Source organism: Monodelphis domestica, chromosome 1 (genome assembly GCF_027887165.1).
Source record: "Monodelphis domestica isolate mMonDom1 chromosome 1, mMonDom1.pri, whole genome shotgun sequence".
Classification (NCBI taxonomy): Eukaryota; Metazoa; Chordata; class Mammalia; order Didelphimorphia; family Didelphidae; genus Monodelphis; species Monodelphis domestica.
The window spans coordinates 467,913,708-467,937,562 of NC_077227.1; the positions used below are offsets into that span (position 1 = coordinate 467,913,708).

Here is a 23,855-nt window from a genome sequence, read left to right on the forward strand (position 1 = left end):
GGGCGTTTGCTGGAGGGGGCACCCTATTGTGACAGCTCAGGCAAAGAAGGGGTCCTGGGATCGGCGGAGAAGCGCTCCTCCCTCCGGGACCGCACAATGAGTTCTCTGGGTGGGGAGACCTCGTCAGGCGACGCCTCCTCTCCGCCCCCGCAGGACGACGGAATGATGTGGTGGTACCGTTGGCTGTGCCGGTTGGCAGGGGTCATGGGGGGCATCTGTGAGTATTCCCCGCCCCCACTGGTCTCTTTTCCCCCACCCCCTCGGCTAGACTCGCGCATGCGTGCTTCCCGTGCGAGGCATTCCGCGCTTCCAGCTCCCTTCTTTTACACTCCGCTTGTAAATCGTTCCTATCCGCCTCCACCTCCCAGGTCCTTGTGATGAAATGCCGGTTGCCGGGATAGAGCCCGGACTGGCGGGGCTCTTGGTTCTGCAGATATGGCATACAGAAAAGCACATTTTTTTTTTCTTTTTTAGGCGGGAGGGGGCGGGTGTATAAATGAAACAGCATTCAGCTCTTCCATCCCGACATACCCCTCTGTCAATCTCCCAGCGGCGTTATCCTTATTCCCCACAGCAGTTTGTTGGAAAAGGCCTTTTGTCGAGTTAGAGACTGGCTTTGTCCTTTATCACCGGCTCCTCTTCCCCTGGCCCACATTCACAAACACACACACACACACACACACACACACACACACACAAGTAAATAAACCTGTGAAAATTTGTCCTGATCCTGAGCAGAATGTCAGGGAAGGGAAGGAGGAAAGTTTTTTTAGAGGGATATGCCAGTATTTAAATATCTTATGTTCAAAGCTCTGTGTCTGGTGTAAATCAAAAACATAAGAATTTACCCTGCTTTCAGGGATGCTAGCACATAGATTATGGAAGCATAGATTTGAGCTGGAAGGGAGCATAGAGATTCTCTAATAATAATAGTCAACCCATGTATTGCAGGTACTGTGCCATACACTGAACTAAGCAATTTACAGTTATCTCATTTAATCTCGACAACCCTGGGAGGTTGGTAAAATGCTCTTATAATTGTCATTGAGGAAACTGAGGCAGACATGATTTGTTTAGGGTTACAGTTCTAGTTTTGGATTTGTTCTAGTCTGGATTTGAATTCAGATCTTCTGATTTCAAGGATTCTTAAACTGGGGTCTTAGAACCTTTTTTTTTTTTAAACATAGTTTAATACTGCACTTCAGTATAATTGGTTTCCTTTGTGGTGCTGTGTTTTTATTCTCTGTATTTAAAAAATATTCTTAGAAGGGATCCATAGTTTTCACCAGACTGCTAAAAGGGTCCAGGATTCAAAAAAGGACCCCAGATCTAGATCAATCCTCTCATCTTAAAGTTAAGGAAACATTATTAGGGAAGGTACTCAAGGTCATGCAGACTGTAGGGGTTGCAGAGGTGGCATTTAAAACTAAGGCTTCTGACTTATAGATCTGGGACTTCCATACAAGTCCTTTGATTCTAAAGTTAACATTGATTGTGACCTACACCATGTTCCCTCAAAGCATATCAGGACTGGAAGCAGTCCTAGAGATCATCTGGACCAAACTCAGCATTTTAAAAATGAAGATACTTGAAATCCAAAGAGTTCAGAATGGGTTAGTGGCAGAGCCAGACCCCAGGTCCCCTGGCCAGTGCTTTTTCAAAATCTACATCTCTCATGCATTGTGAAAAAAGATATTTTCCATTTTTATTTCATTCTTCAGCCCAATTATTAGCTTCCAAAAAGGAAAGGAGGGTTACTTTGAGAGATATGATGCTAGTGGGCTTAGATGAGAGCAGCTGGTTTGGGTTCTTTCATTGGCCAAATGGAAGATTTCTCTTCTCTTTTGAAGCCTCTTGGTGTTGGTGTCTGAGCATTTTCTTTCCTTTTTTCCCCTCTGGTTCTTGGTTTGCATCACAGGTCAGTTTGAAAATGAAGAAACTCAGAACTAGAAGGGATCTTAGAAACCTACCAATATAACTTTGTCATTCTACAGAGGAGGAAACTGGCCCTGAGAGGATGGAATTTTTCCAGGGTCATATGCCAAGTTAATGAAAGAACCAGGATTAGCCAGCATCTAGGTTTTGGTATTTCCATTTTTGCCCTTTTCTACCTTAGTGGATAAATGGACTTATTTTCTCTAAAAGGGTTTCCCAGAGTGATGCTTATGATTTAAGCATGTAGGTACCACATAGGCACAGTAGGAAAATGTTACTAGATAGGATATAGATGAAAAAGTATGATAAGCTTGGGGAAGGGGTGGTATCAGTAGAACTCTTAACATTTGCCTGACATTGCAGTTTAAGAGCTGCTAAGCAACTGTTTTCTAGTCTGGAGGGTTCTGAATCCCTGAGACAGTGATAGCTAACCTTTTATAGACCATGTGCCATGCCCTGCACTCCCCCAAGCAGAGGGAGGAAGCTCTACCATTAGGCTACTGGGCAAAGGAGCAGGTGAAGTAAGGAATGTCCTTAGGGAGTAGCTTGACCCTGAATCCCCTCTGCCTTTCTAGTAATGAACTCTGGCAGGTGATGGCATGTGTGCCCACAGAGAGGGCTCTGTGTGCCATCTATGGCATGCTTGCCATAGGTTTGCCACCGCAGCTCTAAGATATGGCTAGATAAGAAAAGGCTGGTGATCTGATATCACAGAATACAACTACAACAGATATTTATAGAAATATTAAACATTCTTGGTCATGTGGGAAGGAGATAAAAGTCAATGTCAGGTAGGACAGAGGACTAAGTCCCTTTTCCTTGGTAGCCAGACCTGACATACTTGGGCAAGAATGATCTTAACTCCTAGTTCTTTGATAAATGCTCACACCCACTTTTAGTTCTTTCTTATATTTTTGGTTGTATGTTCTTGGTTAAGGTTAGAGATATAGAGAGTGGACCTGTGATTTCAGTGGTTTAGGAAGCTCCCACATGAGGACACTCCCTTTTACCAATGCAGGTCAGAAGTAAATTGAGGAATGAGGAAGTTGGGTATTTGAGGAAATATCAGTTTGTATACTGAAGTCTCCTATTTTGAGGGCAAGAGTTGGGCACTGAACTCATTGAGGAAAGGAAATTGTTCTGGAGGTTGATAAAGACCACTAGAATCTAGTTATTTATAGTGTGATTTTAAAATACTAGTTATTTAATAGTGTAAACTTAGGAGAAAGAAAATTTGTTGAGGGATGGTAGAAATGGAGAGTTAAGTAATACAGACTCCTATGTGACTAGTGAGTAGTGAGGATATATAAGAGAAAGAATAGAAAGGAAGAAAAATGAAATTTAAAAAATAGCAATCAGTGCTTTCCAAAGCCTACTATACCTGTGTATGTATATACATATATATTAATTTGCATGTATGTGTATATAATAGTTTGCTTAGCCATTCTTCCATTTTTCCCATTGGTACTAACATTATGAATGAGCTAGAGGTTTTAAGGGGGAAAAGGGGTTAATTTTCAAAGGGTTGGACTTGATTGTTTAAGAGTGTGGTCACCAGGAATTTAATTGATTTCAAAGAGATTTTATTTACAATTTATTTGCAAAATGTAGAGTGAAGCAAGAAATCAGAGGGATGATAAGGTAAGATATCTAGCCTGAGCACTAAGTAATTTACTCCTGACCCCTCCAGGCAGGGAGAATTAGTTTCAGCTGGTCTCGGCAAAGCCAAGAACTGGAGAAGTGTCTTTCAAGAGTAAGTCTCTCCAGAGGATAGTTTTTTCAGAAAATTCCAGCAGTTAAGATTCAGCTTCACTCACCATGTGTCAGTCCAGTCAGGAACAGGGTTTCAGGTCCAGTCAGCAAATCAAAGAATGAAGAATTGTCTCCAGTCTCCACTTCCAAAAAATGAAGAACCAAATCTCACAGGAAGTAACTGCCCCTTTTGAAAATGCTTCTTTTTTGTCACTTCCTGTGTCTTCCCCTAATTTAAAGTCTACCTATCACAGTTGACAGCTTTGCTTTAGGACTGCCCAGAAGGCAGTCAATTCTGATTCATCATCCACTATCACACACTTGGGTCACAGACCTCCCCCACTCAGTGTGTGAAATGGGATGTTTGCACCTTTGGTGATTAGATCTAAAAATGTGTAGATCTCCATATTTAACTTTTAAGTACCGTGTTCTAAAAATAGACAGGGGTTAAAAGTTAATCTTCACAATCAGGGGAGAATTAAGTATTTTTATTGTTATAATAAGGAGAGAGTTAAATTTAATCTTCACAAGGTAGAGAAAGGAAGGGATTGGGAGAAGGGATTTGGGAAAATGACTGAAATCTCTGGGCATCTGAAATAGTTGTTATATAGGAGACCAAAAAAAGCCCAGCCACTTAGGTTTGTTCAGGATAGAGGCAAAGGGTTCCTTATATCTCAGCAGTCCTTGGTGGCATCTAGTACAGTGATGGATATTTTTATGATAACTGTTTCATTAAGTAAAATTTTAACTATATGAAATTTAAGAAGACAAGAAGAGTATGTTATACATTAAATTCAATTTAACATGTTTATTTTGTCCAGTAGCATCTGAATTGTTTTTTCTTAAAATTTCTCCCCAATTATCAAGCATTTATCTACCCCTCCCACCCAAAAGAAAACAAAAACCTTATAACAAGAATAGTCAAGCAAAATGAATTCCCATGTTGGTAGTGTTTAAAAATATGTATCATTCTGCATAATAGTTTATCAACTCTGTTATAAGTGGGCAACTTTTCATTATAAGTTCTCTAGGATCATGATTGATCATTATGTTGGTCAGAATTCAAAACTTTTTGTAATGATGATGTTATAGTAAACTGTTCTTCAGGTTTTTATTTACTTCATTTTTTATCATTTTATACAACTCTTCTCAAGTATCTACAAAATCATCTCTTTCTTACTGCACAATGGAATTCCATTACATTCATATGCCATAATTTGTTCCAACCATTCTCCCACTGGATGGGCACCCCATTAACTTCCAGTTCTTGACCACTATAAAAAGAACAGCTATGAATATTTTTATAGATATTGTAACTTCTTCACTTTCTTAGATTTCTTTGGAGTATTGTAATAGATAATATTGGAGGGTGTATATTTGATTGATAAATGATAACTAATGAATCAGGTAGTTATCTTCCCTTGCTTACCCTCCTCCCTCTCTATCTCCCTTCCTCCCTTTTCCAATCTCCTTTCATCCCCTCTTCTTCCCTTCAGTTTCCCCTTCCCCTTTCTTCTTCAGCCTCCTTCTAAGTCACTCAGTGTGAGTTTATGATGTTTCAGAGGAATTACTCTTTATCTCCTTTTATCTCAAGTAAGGGTTTATTGGGGAAAACAGGAAAAGATGAAGGATGAAGGTAAGAGGGTTGGAGGTTTCCCTATTATCTACAGTGAATCTTAGGTTGGAGGATATTGAGAGAAATGGCAATTCAGTCACTACCATGAAACAGAGCAAGTCAGAGAGAGATATATGGACTATTGTCCTTCTTCTTCTGCCTTCAAATTAGTCAGGCTACCTCCAACTTGATTATCCCAAGTCCCAGAGATAAACCCAGCTTCCTCCTTCAAAGTCACCACCATCAGCCAAGAAATCCAGAAATCAGTCAGCAGTTGGCTCTTGCCTTCAACTGTTTCCCTGTAACATTCCAAATGGAATCTTCCTTTGATTGACAGCTGATCAATCTCCAGCTTCTTGTCTTGCTGCCTTGTAATTTCTCTTTTCTCCACAGTATAGACCAAGTAGAGGTTGTAATGGGTCAAAGGATTTGCACAGTTTAGTCATTTTGGCACATAGTTTCAAATTGCTTTCCAGAATGGTTGAAACAGTTTATAGTTCCACCAACTATTTTCCTGCTTTCTTGTAGCTCTTCCAACATTTGTCATTTTTCTTTTTTTTTATCAGTTTGCCAATTTGGTGGTTATAAGGTAGAATCTCTGAATCCCTTTAATTTGTAATTCTCTAATTAGTAGTGATTTGGAGCATATATATGGCTATAGATAGTTTGAATTTCTTTCCTTAAAACTTCTTAAACTTAACTTGAGTCTTGAAGAAAGCTAAAGATTCTAAGAGAGTTGGTGAAGATGGTATGAATTAAGCTCTGATCTCCCATGACTTCAGAGCTTTAAGGCTAAGGGCATGTTGCCATGTTCCTCAGAAATGATAGACTAGAGGTACACAGAAGGTGACAGACAGACATTTTAGATGATTGCCAATATCTATATTTGTTTTGTTTGATAATGCTTATTTGTAACATGGGAGAGTTAAAAAAAATTTGGGAGGGGGCAGCTTGGGTAGCTTTAATGGATTGAGAGCCAGGCCTAGAGACAGGAGGTCCTGGGTTCAAATGTGATCTCAGATACTTCCTAGCTGTGTGACTCTGGGCAAGTCACTTAACCCCTATTGTCCAACCCTTACCACTCTTCTCCCTTAGAACCAATACATAGTATTGATTCTAAAGTGGAAGTTAAGGGTTAAAAAAAATTTTGGTAAGAAGGGACTCTTACCAATGATACTCTCTGAGACCCTACCAAACAAAGAAAGTAGGGTCATTGAAACTTTTTAAAAAAATGCATAAAAGGGAACAGAAGTTCAGAGAGTGGCACAGACAAGTAGGATAGCTTTGAAATTCTTATGTTTATTATGTTTTTTTAAAAGTGATATGTAGGGGCAACTGGGTGGCATAGTGGATAGAGTGCTAGGCCTGCAGTTGGGAGGACCTGGGTTCAAATTTGACCCCAGACATGTATTAGCTATGTGATCTTGGGCAAGTCACTTAACTCCAGTTGCCTAACCCTTATTGCTCCTTTGCCTTGGTATCAATTCTAAGACAGAAAGTAAGGATTTAAAAAAAAAAAAATATATATATATATATATATATATATGTGATGTATAATGGAGTTCTGTGGTTTCATAGATAATTTTTGTTTCTTTACTTCCCTGACTTTAAGACTGCTAAAATCTTCTCTTTTGCAGTAAGCCTTTTCCTGGCCCTTCCCACTACTAGTATTTTCCCACTGAGATTACTTTACATTTACAGCCCATTTATCTTATCTACAGGATATTTTGCAAATTGTCTCCATCTTTAGAATTTGAGCCCTCAGAGTTCAGATTTTTTGTTTTTGTCTTTCTTTGAATCCTCTCCACTTTAACACAGAGTTTAGCATATAATAAACTCTTAATAAATGCTTGTTGCCTGACTGCAATAGAAATGATTCTGTTTATTGGTGTTTCTAAAATTCAGAATAACAAAAACAAATAATACAAGCTTTAGAAAAGGGGGAGGTTGGTACATTTCAGGCATGTACAAGCCACATGCTCTGATGCAGGAGTTAGAATGCTGAGTTAAAGGAACAGAATGTAGATCAATTTGGATGAAAAGGAAAGTCATGTGAAATTAGCCTGGAAAGATAGGTTGTAGTCAAGCTGAAGGTCTTTATTGCTAAGTTGAGAAGTTTGTGTTTTATCTTGGAGACAGTAAGGGAAGCACAAAAGATTCTTTTGAGCTGGGGAATGATAAGAAGGAGAATGTACTTTTGGCAGCTTTGTGGAGGATGGATTAGGGACTGGAACTCAGACTAATTAGGTGGTTGTTGCAATGGGGCAGTTCGGGGTTGATGAGGGCTTAAATTAGGGTAGTGTCCTGAACCAGAGCCTGGCCATTACAAAGATTTATAGCTAATCCACCACCACAGAAGGAACCTGAATATAGATCGAAGCATACCATTTTTTACTTTATCTCCTTCATTAGTATTTTTCTTGTATGAGCAGAATGTGTTCTTTCACAACATGACTAACATGGAAATATGTATTGGATGACACATGTGTAACCAATATCATATTACTTGCCATCTCAGGGAGGAGAGAGAAGGGAGAGGGAGGGAGAGAACATGTATTGCAAAAAGGCAGGAAATGATTATTGAGCATTTTATCAGGGGGGTGCAGCTGGGTGGCTCAGTGGATTGAGAGCCAGGCTTACAGACTGGGAGGTCCTAGGTTCAAATCTAGCTTCAGATACTTCTTAGCTCTGTGACCCTGGGCAATCAATACAGATTCTAAGATGGAAGGTAAGGGTTTAAAAAAAATTATCAACATGTAAAAAAAATTTTTTTTAAAAGATTGATGTCTAGGTGGCTTATTGCCCTGGGCTTGGAATCAGAAAGACCAGAGTTCAAATTTGACTTCAGACATTTAGCAGTTGTGTGACCCTAGGCGTCATTTAATTTCTCAATTTCCTCATTTGTAAAATGGGGGGTAATATTAGCACCTACCTTGCAGGATTGCTGAGAAGATCAAATGAAATACTTATTGTCAAATGCTTAGCAATATGGCATATACTAAGTGCTACATAAGTGTTAGCTATTATATTTATTGTTGTTATTAGTATGGAATAATCATCAGTTATTTGGACTATTTGAGGAGAATAGCTCTTTCTTTCGTGATAGTTAAATGCAGTTTCACTGCAATTTCAGGGTCCCTGCTTATCCTTGGCCTTGAAATGATCAAGGGAGCCTAGAATTCAATATAATTCTGTAAGTATGTATTAAGCACTGGACATAGGACATAGGTCTTGAGCTGGAGGGATAGAGGTGATCCAGTTCAACCCTCTCACTTTACATTTGAGGAAAATGAGGTCCAGAGAAATTAATCAGCTTGTCTAGAGTCGCTGGAGTAGTTAAGTTTCAGAGGCAGAATTGAAAGCCAGTTCCTCTGACTCCCAAACCAATGCTTTTCTCACTCTCTGCCAAGGTGTTCAGGGGCTTAGCTCTGAGGCTAAGGTCAATAAACAGGTTACAAAAGACAGCCTAAAAGGGGGAGGTCAAACATGTACATACAGATGTCTAATATCATTTGGAATGTCTGCCAGAAGCATTTAAAAGAGGTAACACAGTGCTATGGGACTTGGGAAAAGGAAAGAATTGACCTTTGATCAGGAAGATTTATGATAAAGAGGTGAGTGGAGGGGGCAGCCAGGTGGTTCAGTAGATAGAGAACCAGCCTTAGAGTCAGGAGGTCCTGGATTAAAATGTGGCCTCAGACACTTACTAGCTGTGGGACCCTGGGCAAGTCACTTAACCCCCATTGTCTAGCCCTTACCACTCTTCTACCTTGGAACCAATACACTGTATTGATTCTATGATGAAAGGTAAGGGTTTAAAAAACAAAGAGGTGACTGGGCCTTGAGTCAATAAAAAAAAAGTATTTAAGTTCTTGCATTGAGCCAGGCTCTGTGCTGAACATGGAGGATACAAAAAAGACAAGACCAGCAGCCCTGCCTAAGGGAGCTCACATTTTAATATGGATCAATAGGATTTCAATAGGAGATATAGATGAAGAAACAATGAAGAGTAGTTATAGAGACATAAGAAAGTCTGCAAAGTATCAAGACTGTTCTCCCCTTAATAATCTAGAAAGCAGTGGAACATGGGCAATGCTGGGGTCCACTTAGCAAAATTCTTTGAAGCTCAAAGCCTTCAACCCTGTATTTTCTTTACCACATAACCCAGTTAAAGAAAAGAAAAGAAAAGAAAACGTTTTAATTTTCACAAGGAAAACATTAGAAAAAAACACACTTATTTTCCTGCAAGTTCCAAATAAACTCCCAGACTCTCCATTCTGTTTGTATTCCCTACTTTGACTGACTTGTTAGTAGATCCTTCACTTAGGAATAACAGTGATCTGGGGGTCAGAAGTTTAGTTTTTAGTGTAATGTATAGTCTGAAAGGGAACACACAGGGAAGATGGAGGGAGAGAGGGAAAGAGTTGAGAGAATGGAAAGGGGGAAGAGATTAATCTTCCCTTCTCTTCATTTTGGGGGAAGTTAACCCAGTCCTGTCTCCCTGAGGGAAGGAGTATGTCTCCTTAGAGAATGGTTCTGGGAGATGGAGGATAAGAACTAGATGGAAAAGCTTCAGTAAGATGACACACTGATCCCCTTTTGGTCCCAGCTATTCATGAGAGGCAGGATAGACTCTTCTGCCTCTGGATCCTTTAGGTATACCAACTGCCATTCCTCCCCTCCCCCCAAACTTCGGATTACTCCACAGCCCAGGAGAGATGGTTGCTCCTTGGGTCTGGTTGTTTGGATCACTGTGATCCTGGGCTAACCCTCCTTTTTTTGAAGAGAGGTATGGTTCTCCCCAAATCTAGAGCCCCCTTTCCTAGTATCAGAAACTAGCCAGACCTAATTCTAAATAGTAGATAATTTATTTGAGTTCACACTGGGAAGGAGAGGTAAGGGTGTCAGGTAAGGGAAGTAGGTGAGTGGGAAGCCCTATTGACTTGTCCCCTCTGGCAGACTGGCCCCCCCCAAGGTCTTGGAGTTTAAAGGCCTTGATCCCTCTTCCAGCCAGCTGCTGGTTTGGTTCTTATTCCTGAGCTAACTAGCTTGAGTCCTGGAGTCCAGGAACAAGTTAGGGAGATGGAGAATGAGATCTTTGAAAAGGGGATGTCAGTGGATGGCTTCTTCAAGTCCCTGTCCATAATATTCACTGATGACTCTGTGCTGTTGTTGAGAGCTGAATGAGAGGTATCCAGAGGTTCACAGGGAAACAATTGATCTCCAGAGAGACCCAAGCTTCTTCCTAGCCTGAGAGAACTGCTTCTTCTCCCTGGTTCCTAGCTGGAAGTGAAGTGTGATCAGTTGAAGTTCTCTGCTTCAGATTCCCTCCTGGAACCTTCAATTTTTTTTCTTCTTGCACCTCCCCCACTCTCTCTCTGCATCTGATTTCTGTCAGAAATTGCTCTTTGCACAAATTGGATTTCTCCTCTCTTATATTAGTCATTGTTCCTACCACCACATTATTTTGTTACCTGGACTAAGTCACTGCCTCTCTGTGTAAAATGAGGAGTTTGGTCTCTGATGTCCCTTCTACCTGGAAAGTTTTATGATTCTGTGATAGGTTTCCCTCCTCAATTGTTAGTTTGTCCTCCCTTCTCAAATTAGCTCATGTTTAATACTCTGCATAGAATGACAATGACAACTTCTTGAGGGTAGAAATTCTGTGATTTTTTTGTCTGTCCCCCCACATCCTGCACAATGCCTTGTGTATAAGAGGTGTTTAATAATAAATGTACCTTGAATTGAATTAATCCAGAACTTAGGCAGCAATACCTAATCAGCACTAGAAGGAAGATTATATCCTGGCATTTTCCTGAGGAACTGGATGGCTAGGTTTGGCTTTGGTTCATTCATTTTCTTCCCCTATCTCTTGTCACCCAGATAAAATATCACTGGAGAAATCCAGTCCATGTTCGTCAGATCAGGAGATCAGGTGCAGAGAAGCTGGTGCAAGTTTAATGAACTGTTTGATAACTGCCCCAACCTTGCTGGAAGGCCTCAGGCTTCTTTCTTTGCTTACTTGTCATAGTTGGGCTTAGTATTTGCCAGAATCTTCCTTTCTCTCTGCATAGTTAGTTTCTCTGGACCTTGAATGGTCAAGCAAGTTTGACCACAGTTTTGTTCATCTTTAATCACATCCTTCCCAAAGCACAGGTTTTGGATACTTCATCCCCTACTCAGTAAATTATAATGGCTCCCCTTTACTTTAGAATAAAATACTAGCTCCTCTATTTGAGATTTAAAGTGAGCTTCACCCTACCTTTCCAGCCTTTTGATCCCTCTTGTGATTGAAGAAATTTGGGCACAGACAGGAAGACATGACTTACAAAGAAAAAAGAGCAAAGAAACATGGAACACAGATCATTGAGGGAGGTAAGAGAGAGTTCCATGGAATTTTGAAGGTGAGACAGTTGGCTGGACTTCATTCTTCTGCCTGAAGGTGGTTTGAGGACAGACCACTTCATCTCCTCTCTGGCCATTACTGTACTACTTTTACTGTGAATTGAAGAAATAGTTAGTCTTGCCCAGAAGATACCCTGGCAGAGTTATTGCCATCTTTTCTCTGAGGAAAATATTTCATTTCTTTCTTTTGAAGAGACTTATTTCAAAGCATTCAACCAATATTACAACTTAAAAGAATAGGGAAACCTGTTCTCTCTTTCCCAGCCTCATCCTTATTACTTTCTCCCCAAAAGAATAAAAGATCCTTTAACTAAAGAAATTAGTTTGAAGGATTATTGTTATTAGAGAGAAGAATTTAACTTACCATCTATGAAGAAACCCTCCATTAGGTTGCTTGGTGAAGGAAGAAACAGGAAGTAGAGAGGGGAGGGGGCTCAAGATTCAGCTTCTTTCATTTAACTGCTTCCTGGTGTAACATCTTTTGATTTCCCAAATATATCTCATCAATTCCCCTCTCTAGTACAATTTTTCAAACTTCTATGAAACTCTCTTTTACCTCCCCCAATGATCTGTGTTCCATGTGTCTTTGCTCTTTTTTCTTTCCAAGTCATGTCTTCTTGTTTGGCCCAAATTTCTTCAATCACACTCTTTTCCCATCATACACTGTGGCTCAGCTGGACTGGCCTTTTTGCTGTTCCTCACATACAGCACTGTATCACCTATCTCCCTGCCTTTGAACCCCAGACTTGGAATGTATGCCCTTCTCTCTTCTACCTCTTAGAGATCTAGTTTCTTTCCAAGTTAAGCTGAGCATCATCTTTGTGGAGCCTTTCCTGATCACCTTGCACTGCTAGTTCCCCACTTCCCCTTATATTACCTTTTATCTACTTATCTGGATATATATAATTTCTCCCTTTAGAAGGAAAACTTCTTTTTATTTTTTTATTTTTATTTTTTTAAAACCCTTACCTTCCGTCTTGGAGTCAATACTGTGTATTGGCCTCAAGGTAGAAGAGTGGTAAGGGCTAGGCAATGGGGTTCAAGGGACTTGCCCAGGGTCACACAGCTGGGAAGTGTCTGAGGCCAGATTTGAACCTAGGATCTCCCATCTCTAGGCCTGGCTCTCAATCCACTGAGCTACCCAGCTGCCCCCTTCTTTTTATTTTTAACAATTACTTGTAATAATAAATTTCCACCTAAGTTTTCCGAAGTTGTATGATCCAAAATGTTTCCTTCCCTCCTTCCCTTCCCTTTCCCTAAGCTGAGTTATATATGAATTTAATCAGAGCAAAAAGGAATGAAAGATTCTTGAGGATAGGCACTTTTTCATTTTTGTCTCTTGTTAGTTGTAGTCAGAAATCTACATGTATTCCTTAAAAGAATGAGGATAAAAATCCCCAGGATGTATTAGCCAAAGGCCAGCCCATAATACTTGATAAATGCTCATTGACTGATTTTCTTTTTTTCTGTCCCTGTCTGGTATGACCTTTTATTGAGAGCTCATTGATTTCACAGCCCTGGTCTAAACTCCAGGGAAAACATTAAGAGACCATATTCCTGCTCATCATGGAGTCCAATTTCTTTGGGCAGTAGTGGTGTCAGCATGGAGTTGGGTAGAGAGTTGAACTTGACCTTGTCCTCAGATTCCCTGTGGGACCATGCCTCTCTAAGCTTGTTTTTCAAAATAAGTAAATTTGTATAAAAGTACTTTGAAAAGGATAAATTGTAACATAATCCTAATGGTTTATGGTTTTTTAATGATGTAGATTTCCAGGTAGGTTTTCTGCATGGCATGGTTCCTTTTTTGGGTTAATTCTAGTCAATGTCTTTTGTTTTCTAGCTTGTGCAATTTCTGGCCTCTTCAACTGTATCACCATTCACCCACTCAACATTGCAGCCGGTGTATGGATGATGTAAGTAAATAACACCAGAGATATTGTCTCCGTTGGGTGGATGTGGTGGGTTACAGGTCAGGACTCTTTTTTTACCCTCATATATTCTACTCATCCTGTTGAGGCAGGTAGTGGTACACTGGGTCTAGAGTTAGGAAGACCTGAATTCAAATATGACTTTAGAACACTACCTTTGCTTTGTGATCCTGGACAAATCACTTAACCTCTTTTTGCCTTGGTTTCTTCAACTATAAAGTGGGCATAATAATAGTACTTGTCTCCCAAGGTTGTTGTAAAGATAAAATGAGATAAAAATCCTTCCTTCCTTGCTTCCTTGCTTCCTTGCTTGCTTGCTTGCTTGCTTCCTTGCTTGCTTCCTTGCTTGCTTGCTTGCTTGCTTCCTTGCTTCCTTGCTTGCTGCCTTGCTTGCTTGCTTCCTTGCTTGCTTCCTTGCTTGCTTGCTTCCTTGCTTGCTTCCTTGCTTCCTTCCTTCCTTCCTTGCTCCCTTCCTTCCTTGCTTCCTTGCTTCCTTCCTTCCTTCCTTGCTTCCTTCCTTCCTTCCTTCCTTCCTTGCTTCCTTCCTTCCTTCCTTCCTTCCTTCCTTCCTTCCTTCCTTCCTTCCTTCCTTCCTTCCTTCCTTCTTTCCTTCCTTCCTTCCTTCCTTCCTTCCTTCCTTCCTTCCTTGCTTCCTTGCTTGCTTCCTTGCTTCCTTGCTTCCTTGCTTCCTTGCTTCCTTGCTTCCTTGCTTCCTTCCTTGCTTCCTTCCTTCCTTCCTTCCTTCCTTCCTTCCTTCCTTCCTTCCTTCCTTCCTTCCTTCCTTCCTTCCTTCCTTCCTTCCTTCCTTCCTTCCTTCCTTCCTTCCTTCCTTCCTTCCTTCCTTCCTTCCTCCTCTTTTTCTTTCCTCCCTCCCTTCCTTCCTTCTCTCCCTCCCTCCTCTTTTCTTTTTTCCCTAGACTCAAATAGGGAGATGCATACTGAGACTATTATTAGAGCATTGTATGACTTCAGTTTTCACAGTGTAAAGGATTTTGGAAGAATTAAATACCTTGTTGGGACTATGGGCATCAGCAGAACTGGGAATGTCAAATGGATGCCAGGACTCTGAGAACCAGGCTGCAGTAAAGGGATATGCATGTACCAGTGGGATGCATAAAGTTGGGGTAGGAAAATTGGAAGTTCTGTATAAGGTACCAACTATCATTACCCTGGAGTCTACCTCATATTGAGGCAAGGTCTGTCTCAATCAGATGATTTTTAGATATTTCTTATTGTTGTTTCTGCCTCTGTTTCTATTAATTCATAGACTCTTACTGTGTTGGAACTCTTCTTTATTTGTTTTTGAGTTTTTTTTTCTTAAAAGTAATTTTTCCAGAGTTTCTGGTGATTACTTTTCTTTTTGGTGTTTTTGTGCCTGTTTTTGAGGGAAATATCTAGGAATTGGACCTCTTTCCCACTTTTCACTCGTCCATTTCCCACTGCTTATGTACTTTCTGCTGGAGTGAAAACTAGTACCTAAATATAGATGATCTCAGCTCATGGGTGGGAGAAGCAGGACAATGATAGTATTGGGCTGCCAGGGGGAGGCAGAGGTTTTGGGTAAAGCTAGCTACTGACCCTGGAGAAGGTCCAGAGAGGAACTCCTATAGAGACAGAAAACAGACCATTTCTCAAGAGCTAGCAAAAAGGAGAAGGTCAGTATTCCTCATATGGCTGAGAAGTTAGTTCAAGGAATGGACTGAGCAATTCCACTGAAGACCAAACAAGAGAAAGTGGAGAGTTGCTAACTAGATTTTGCTATCTTAGGGAGTTTTTTAAATTGCATGCAAAGGGAGTTTGGTTTGACATGAATAAGAACTCACTTGCCATAGATTATAAACTTATTAAAAACTAAGAGTTGGGAAATTGTAGTTTATGCCCGGAGAATTTTAAAGATAGCTATCTTTGTTACTCAGGCTTTTATATACAAGGGATTACAGAATTATCAGGGATTCTATAAGGGATTTTGGAAACTATAATTCAATCCCTTGTTTTAAAGGGAAGGACAGCTGAAAACCCAGAAAGGCAGTGTTTTGCCCTGGTTTATGTGATGAGTTTGGGGCCCCATCCAACTCCAAGGGTCTTGAGTCTCACTTGTTTTTAAATTGTTTTTCTCTTAACAGAGATTTTTTTTTTCACCCTCCCAGCTACCATCTTGGTCAGAGGGCACATTCTTAATAATCAGATAATTTTTTATAAAACCCTTATTAGTGTGAGAGGAATAAGGAGCATAGGAGAAGTATAAGCCTCAGAGTCTCTTCCCAAAGAATATACATGGTAGTTGGGAAAAGAAAATGAAATCTAGAAAATAATTAGAAGATAAGCATTAATTTGTGGGGTGCTTTGTGCAGAGAAGGATGAGGTCTTTGTGATCTCTGTGGCCAAGGAAGGCTTCACAGAGGAAGCTGAACTTGAACTATACTTTGTCAGTCAGGTAGGATTAGATATGTGGCTGAGAGATTTTGAAGAGCATACATATCTTTCCCAAAGATCTTTTCATTTATGACTTGAGTGAGTGATCAATCAGTTTGAGACAGTCATTGAGTGGGGTTGGTTTGCCCTGTCTAATTGGCCTGCCACTCAGCTCTAATGATTTCTTTTCTTTCTTCTCCAGGTTAAATGCCTTCATCCTGTTTTTGTGTGAGGCACCTTTCTGCTGCCAGTTCATTGAGTTTGCAAATACAATTGCTGACAAGGCTGACCGGTTGAGGCCTTGGCATAAGGCCATCTTCTACTGTGTGTAAGGAGGCCTGACCATAAAAATTTCATTTTCCCCCTTTCAAATCTATTTTTTCAAATCCATAGTTTTCCTATTAAAAAAATTACCTGCTAGGAGAATAAGAACTGAGGTTGATCAATCTGGACAGGAGAAGACTGAAGGGTGACTTTGTAACAGTATTAACCCTAATTCACTGAAGAGTTTAGTCCTTGCATATACATGCTCTGCAGAAATTACTTCACTAAGTATTCACTGAGCACTTAACTCAGCCCTAGATCAGCCTGTGCTAGATACTCTGGTGGGGGATAGGTGGGGGTGGAGAGTTGGAGGGATATGAGACAGGCTCTACTTTCAAGCTTATAGTCATGGTAGAAATTTAAGATGTATCCATGATATAGAGCCATGGAGACACATTATGGCCAAGCACAGAATCAGATCAGTGCCTCAGTGCTGAGAGGATCAAGTATAGGCTTTACCAGCAGTAGCTCTATTACATTTTTTTTAAAGCCTTAAAATTGATACTAAGTATTGATTTGAAGGCAGAAGAGTAGTAAGGGCTAGGTAATGGAAGTTAAGTGACTTGCTCAGGGAGTGTCTCAGGCTAAATTTGAACCTACGACCCCTGGCTCTGGGCTTGGTGCTCCATCCACTGTGCTACCTAGCTGCCCTGTTCCTTTGCATATTTAATGAAGGACTTTGGGGTGTTTAACTTTGTGCTAAGTGCTATGAACTATGCAGAAAAGTATGAAACCCTGAAATTGTCACTATGATTAGGCAGGAATGGATCCTTCATTGTAAAAAGAGGATTGACCTGGGAGTCAAGAGATCCAGGTATGAGACTTAGATTTGCCACTAATTTGCTATGTAATTTTAGGTGATTGATATTTTCTCCCTGGGCCTTGATTTCCCCATCTGTAAAATGTGAGGGTTGGACTAGATGATCTCCAAGTGGAAGATCAGAATGAGGTGGAGTTGGTCTGGAAATAAAGTAGAGCAGTTGTGCCAACAAATGTCGTAGAGGAGCCTACCTCCAAGGACACCCCCCCCCCCCCCCAATCTCTAGTTCTCTTATCTACTTCTCCATAGGATGGCAGTTTTCCCCATTGTCATCAGCCTGACCCTGACCACCCTCCTGGGAAATGCCATCGCCTTCTCCACTGGTGTGCTTTATGGACTTTCTGCACTTGGCAAAAAGTATGTCTTCATCTTTGGCTTATTTTTATATTGCAAAGCTATTTATTGTTGTTGAGTGTCCTGATACCTGTAACTAAGGAAGATCTGTAGGTTCTTCCCATTTTGCACTTGAGACTGTGTAGGAATGCCATGGCTGAACAAGATCAAAAGTTCAACTTTTCTAATGGCTTGATATCCCCTTTAAAGTTCCAAGGATAAACATGCCCTGGGTTCCCTGCATGTCATGCTCTAACTGGAGAGTTCCATTGGGTTTCTCTAATAGTCTACCAGAAACTTTCTCAGGAAAACCAAAGGGCTGAGCAGGGTCAGTCACCAGATCAGTTGAGGGTCAAGTACAAAGGATCTTGGAATTCTTCATAGTGGAAGAGTATGACAACATTCTAGAACCAAAGAATAGGTATGAGTAGGAAATGGGGCATCAGCAACACTGAGGCTCATGATCTCTGGTTTTCTGACTCACTGTCAGAGTATTTTTTTTTTAAACTCTTACCTTCTGTCTTAGAATCAATACTGGGCATTGGTTCTAAGGTAGAAGAGTGGTAAGGGCTAGGCAATGGGGGTTAAGTGACTTGTCCAGGTTCACACAGCTAGGAAGTGTCCCAAGTTCAGATTTGAACCCAAGACCTCCCATCTCTAGGCCTGGCTCTCAATCCACTGAGTTACCCAGCTGCCCCTGTCAGAGTATTTTTTACTAACTTCTAGAGCTTAGGTATAGAGTCCAGATGAGACCAGGAAGCTCCAGTGTTGTAAAGAGAGTGCCAGACCTGTGATTTTGTCTGCACTAATTAACTGAGGAATCGTAAATCCCTTCCCTTCTCTGGGCCTCCATTTCCACCTCTTTAAAATGAGGGAGTTGGACTAGATGATATCTAAAGTCCCTTCCAGTTCTGTGATTCCCTACTGGTGAGAAATCAGAGTGTGGTATGGTTAATCTTTTTTTTTTTAAACCCTTACCTTCCATCTTAAAATCAATACTGTGTATTGGCTCCAAGGCAGAAGAGTGGTAAGGGCTGGGCAATGGGAGTCAAGTGACTTGCCCAGGGTCACACAGCTAAGAAATATCTGAGGCTAGATTTGAACCTAGGACCTCTAGTCTCCAGGCCTGGTTTTGTATCCATTGAACTGGTTAGTCTTGATATGAATTGATGCTTGGGGGCTATACATAGGACTAAGGACAGTAATGAGAGTCAGCAGTGAGACAGAACAGCTGATAGCCAAATGGCTCATTTCACAAAAAGAATGTGTATGTATGGGAGAGGTTGGGTATAGGGTCAGTTAATCTGTTTTTTGGTGTAAACCTCATCAGGTAAAATAGCCTATAATGAGAATAGTTATCGTCTCCCTACATGTCACATGTCCCCAACAAAATTGATGTGAGAGAACAAGTTCCTTGGAACTAAAAAATGCTTATATAATTTTGCTAGAGCTCAGTCAGTCCTGACTTCAGCCTCTACCCACAGGAGGAAACCTGTGGTTTATTTCTTGCTTCTTACTCGTTGCTCTGTCTATTGGTTTCATGATTCCTTTTTCCTCTTGTAGGGGTGATGCAATTTCCTATGCAAGGATCCAGCAGCAGAAGCAGCAGGCAGATGAGGAAAAACTGACAGGAACCCTTGAAGGGGAGCTGTGAGCATCTGGTCCAGGATCGGGGCCTTCCTCCTATCACCTTAAAGTGACCCTTTTTTCTCTAGTTCCAGTGCCTGACCCTCACACCTTCTCTTTCTGTGGGAGGACAGATACTTGGGTCCCAGTGGATTGGAGTGGACAAAGGACTGTGCTTCAGCACATGGCAATGTTGAGAAGAACATTGAAGTAGGAACTCTTGCACAGTGTCTAGCATCTAGAGAGTGCTTGGGAAACACTAACACAGGTGTTCTGCTTCTCCATCCTTCTCACCTTATCCCTTGAAGACGTACTTCCACCAGACTTGCATTTTTTGGCCTGGATTTGCCTGACTTCAGTTCGTCTAAAGATGAGATGACAAGGCCTGTGGCAGGCGGCAGGCATTCCAGAGAATTAGAGCAGAAATCACGAACCACAAGACAGGTCTGGAAGACAGTATCTATGGAGGAAGCATGGCTGCCTGGCATTTCTGGGCCGTGAGTTCTTCAGTTGGAAATGGAGCAGGGCAGGCGGCTTCTTTCATGTTTCCTACATCCATAGACTGGTTATAGTTGGACACCGGATTGACTTTCATACCTAATATACTTTGAAAAGTATCTAATGACTCAATAGATACGTGGAAGTAAACCCTACTTCCACTACCAGCCTGAAACAAGTTTTCATCCCTGTTCTTTAGGAGATACCTTAGATTTTGTCCTTGCTGTACAGGACAGTGCAAAACAACCTCATAACTTCGATTATGGCCATCAAACTGACATTCAAGGCCATTTATGAACCAGGCACAAAGTATAGGTTCAATGATGACAAGGGCTACATTTTAAGGTGGCCAGGGTTTAAATTTGATCTCCCTTTGTTAGGAGTCAGATCCAGAAGGTCAGAGCCAGAATTGTCTGTGGGAATGAGGACTCTTCTTGATCTTGGGCATAGCTTAATATCCTATTTCTTCCTCTTTGCCTATTGTCCTTTAATTTCCCTCATTCCCTGCATCAAGTTATAGAACTTGGAAAACTCTGGATCCTTATAAGCTATTGGGAGAGACCTTCCAATTTCTCTGATCTCCTCTTCTTTATATCTTACTTGGGATGGGAAAGACTTTGGAATGAAAAGATATACTTGAGCTTTTACAAACATGTGAGATGTCTCTCCTCCAAAAAGCTCCTTTGACTTTACCCTGGTAGTACTGGGGTCAGCTGGAGCTCAGGGATAGGATGACTGGTTAGGCCACCATGCTCCCCACAGATCTTACCGTGTTACGAGCTTGGGAGGTTTCACACAAGAGGCGGGGTAACCTGAAATCATTGCAGGATTGATGGTGGAGGAGCTTCCCTCTGGATTTTCATGAGATTTCATGCAAATCACTCTCCATGCCATTCCACCTGTCACTTGGTGATCCCCCATTGGCCTTCCAGAGCCAGGGGGTAGCCAGGACCCACTGTCAGACAGAGGATAAGTACTCCTGAGCCTTCCTATAGGAAAACCCATAGCTCCCTCAGTGACCTAAGATCCACTTCTGTGGACAGTAGTTCAGGTCAATTTAGAACTGATCAAAATTGAACTTTTCCCAATGGGCTCTTCAGCTGGGGCTTTGGTAGTACATAGTCCCTCAGCAAGGTGACTGTATCAGCCATACCTATGGAAATGTGAGCAGAAATCACACCAGCTGTCTCTGGAACCCAAAGTGTCCCTACTTCTACTCTTTCTCAAATGTCTGTACTTGCTCTTCTTCCTCATATTCAAATAGTACTTCCCCTACTCTGCCTTCTCTTCCTCCAAGCCCTCAAGCCTGGTGCATCATCTTCTGGGAGATGCAACTGTCTGGTAGTGAATTCAGGGTGAGATGGGTCAGTGGTTGATGTACTGCCTGAAATTAAGGGCAGATATGCTTGCTTTGGCCTGGTTGAGGCCTCTCTGCATTAGGGTGTTAACATCTGTCCCAGATTGGAATCTGAGCAGGGAGAGGAAGCACACGTTAGACTAGAAACATTTCTTCTCCCACAAGCTGTTTTCCTAGATTACTCACTAATCTCATTGACCACCTTTCCTTCTCAGACCTATCTCCAAACTACCACAGACCCTGTGACTTCAAACTACACATCACCCACAGCAATCATTCAATCTTATGCAATGGTCTGATCTCAGCTTATGTAAGAGTTTTACTTGATCCTCTCTTATGCTGGGACAAGACTAACCTGCTCTGGATTGCCTTTGTAGCCCTGAAGAACTTTGGGGTTGCTGCTGAGTTCATGGAGAGTGCTAGATAGAGGCCAGCCCAACCAAAGTGTAAGATAGACTTATGCAGTAAGTTATACTGGATGAGCTTGGTGGGAGTGAGGATATAGGTTCTTTATCGAGTCCTCTGCTAATATTTCAGAAGATTTTACCTTGTGGGAAGGTGTTTATGTTTATCTTCTTTCTTGCTGCAATTTTAATTACTTATTGAGTCCAGGTAGATCTGGGAGTTATGTGCTGAGAACAGATTTTCTCTGCCATCTTCTGTCTCTCAAGGGCTTTGGACTTAACATGTAAGAATAGAAACTCTTTGGGAGCTGGACTCCCAAACTAAGCTATTGTGTGTGTTTCTAGGAGAATTTGTACCCTAAACTTCCCTACTTGCAAGGTCATTGCTCACTTGAATTCACCTTGTCCTGTGGGGTTTTGACCACTTAGAACCTTTGGGGATTTGTTGCTGATGTTGCAGTTTTGTAATTTTTTAAAAACAATGATCTAACTTACCTCCCTGCCTCTTTGTGTCCTGTGGCCTAGTTGGCTCCTTCCTATCACTCATCAGTGTCCTTAACTGACATCCAGGCCACTGATGGCAATAGTTGATCAGCATTATTAGTCTCTATGGGAGACAAGGACCTATCACTGTTAAAAATTTCAGAACTTGTGTAGGCCCTTGCAGGGGGCCAGGCCTTATCCCTTTCTGGGTGCAAAGGGATTGATTGATTAATCCCTATGTAATATTTTGTGCCTGCTATCAGAAGCCCCACTATTGATTGTACAAGTAAGAACACTACAGAACTGGTACATCTCAAGCAATAAAGAGTAATGTTGTCTTAGATATAACACTAGCCATAATCACAGGAGCCATGTCACCAGAAGGGGTTGAGCAGTGGATTGATATCGACCTCTCCTCATCGGGCTGTAGGCATCCTGGATAATATCACTAGAGGTAGAAAACTTTTCAGTGAGGCATTAATACTTTTTTCTAGAAGGAGGCACCAAATTGCCTCCCAAGTATCATAGTCATGGTATGGTTTACTTTGCAGAAACAGGCATGCTTGTTTGTATGGAGCAATCATTGTTATGTAGAGCCAAAACAAGCTTAGTCTCAGCAAGGTATTTAAGGATAAAATGGAATTTGGCTTTTTTGGAGAAAGGCAGATGTGGCTTCAAGGAGGTAGTAGCCCTATTCCTCTTGGAGATGTCATTTTTCACTTCACCGATCACTACATGACTCTCAGCCATAAGTGGTCCACACAGGATCTGAAGAACATCATGTTGAAAACGTTATGTTTGAACAGGACAGCAGATACTCTCCTGTGTTTGCAAGATTTTCCCCTCTTTTTGTGTATGCAGTGAATAAAAGACCATTCTACCTCCTAGAGTGGAGATTTCTCAATCTTTCACCTTTAAAAAAACATTTTATTTATTTTTGATTAAAAAAAAATCAAATAAAACCTAAGCAGCAGGGCCCCCCACCTGCTACGGAAAGTTGCAGTATACAGAGGAATCTGGTGGTGGCGATTCCCCCATCAGGCGTACATTTGCCTTTTGTCTTGTTCACCTACCTATACTGTAGCTTGGGGAATTCAAGTGAAGTTTAGATTGGATGTTAGTGACACCTTTTTCCTGTGCTTTGTTCCGGTTTGCTAGTGTATACCAAAATCCCTGAGAAACAACCTTCATAAAGTGAGTAGACACCATTTTCTGGGGTTGCCGAGTGTCAGACCTAAACCAGGAAAGGAAGGCTGTTTGTTTTTCAGACAGAAGGAGATTTTGGCTTATTGGTGCTTAGAATTAAAATGGTAGAATTGGAAGGAACCTTAGAGGCCATTTAGTCAGAACTTTTTTTTTTTTACAGATGAAGAAATTGGGATCTAGATAGGGAAGATGATTTTCATCAGAGAGGGGGAAAGGCCACAAAGAGCTCATGACAGAGACAAGATCCAGGTTTCTTGACTCCCAGGTCAGTACTGGTTCTTCCTATTGCACCACAGAGTAGCTGGAATCTAAGGAGCAAAGGGAGTCGAAGGAAAATCTTTCTTGAGTTACAGAGGGTTTTCCTCTGGACTAGAATATTTCCTCTTCTAGAATGTTCTCTTAATCTAGATTTTCCTTGCTTGGATTTCCAGTGTAATCTGCATTTTTGAGCAATAAAATGTGGCATTTGTCATAATCACTTTTTAAAAAAGCTTTCCTTTTCAGTGCCTGAGCCTGAAAACAAGTAAGATGGGTTGTCCACCATTCATTTTGGAACAGGGATGGCTTACAATAACCATATCATAGAGACTACCAAGGCTTTTGCCATTGGAGATGGACCTACAAGCTTAAGATATTAAAAACACTCGAGTAAAAATCCTTATAAAGACTCGAGAGGCTTTTAGATGAAGCAAATGAAGAAGTTCAGAGTTCTTTCCCATTAGATTAATAGGTTAGATCTTGAAAGCAGGACTTTCAT

The 23,855-nt window shown here is 41.1% G+C and overlaps 1 protein-coding gene across 3 annotated transcripts; it reads left to right on the forward strand.

The window, feature by feature from the left end:
- Positions 1–85: 85 nt before the first annotated feature.
- Positions 86–23,573, forward strand: CACFD1 (calcium channel flower domain containing 1). 3 transcript variants are annotated; one of them, XM_056812658.1, is made up of 7 exons: positions 91–217; positions 11,573–11,677; positions 13,548–13,620; positions 16,250–16,375; positions 17,129–17,185; positions 17,441–17,548; positions 19,088–23,573. In XM_056812658.1, the coding sequence occupies exons 2-7, from the start codon at positions 11,623–11,625 to the stop codon at positions 19,176–19,178; spliced, it is 510 nt and encodes a 169-aa protein (XP_056668636.1). In that variant the 5' UTR covers positions 91–217; positions 11,573–11,622; the 3' UTR covers positions 19,179–23,573. The 3 variants fall into 3 exon arrangements, with proteins under 3 accessions (XP_056668634.1, XP_056668635.1, XP_056668636.1); XM_056812656.1 differs by lacking the exon at positions 11,573–11,677 and having other exon boundaries at positions 86–217; XM_056812657.1 differs by lacking the exons at positions 11,573–11,677; positions 17,129–17,185 and having other exon boundaries at positions 86–217; positions 19,088–22,779.
- Positions 23,574–23,855: the final 282 nt, after the last annotated feature.

Bases quoted from the DNA above. Each gene is read 5' to 3' on its own strand.
- CACFD1 (XM_056812656.1), top strand. From the start codon at position 97: ATGAGTTCTCTGGGTGGGGAGACCTCGTCAGGCGACGCCTCCTCTCCG. The intron at 13,621-16,249 runs GTAAGTAAATAA...TTTCTTCTCCAG, and splicing joins GCAGCCGGTGTATGGATGAT to GTTAAATGCCTTCATCCTGT. The intron at 17,186-17,440 runs GTATGAGACTTA...ACTTCTCCATAG, and splicing joins CTGGGAGTCAAGAGATCCAG to GATGGCAGTTTTCCCCATTG.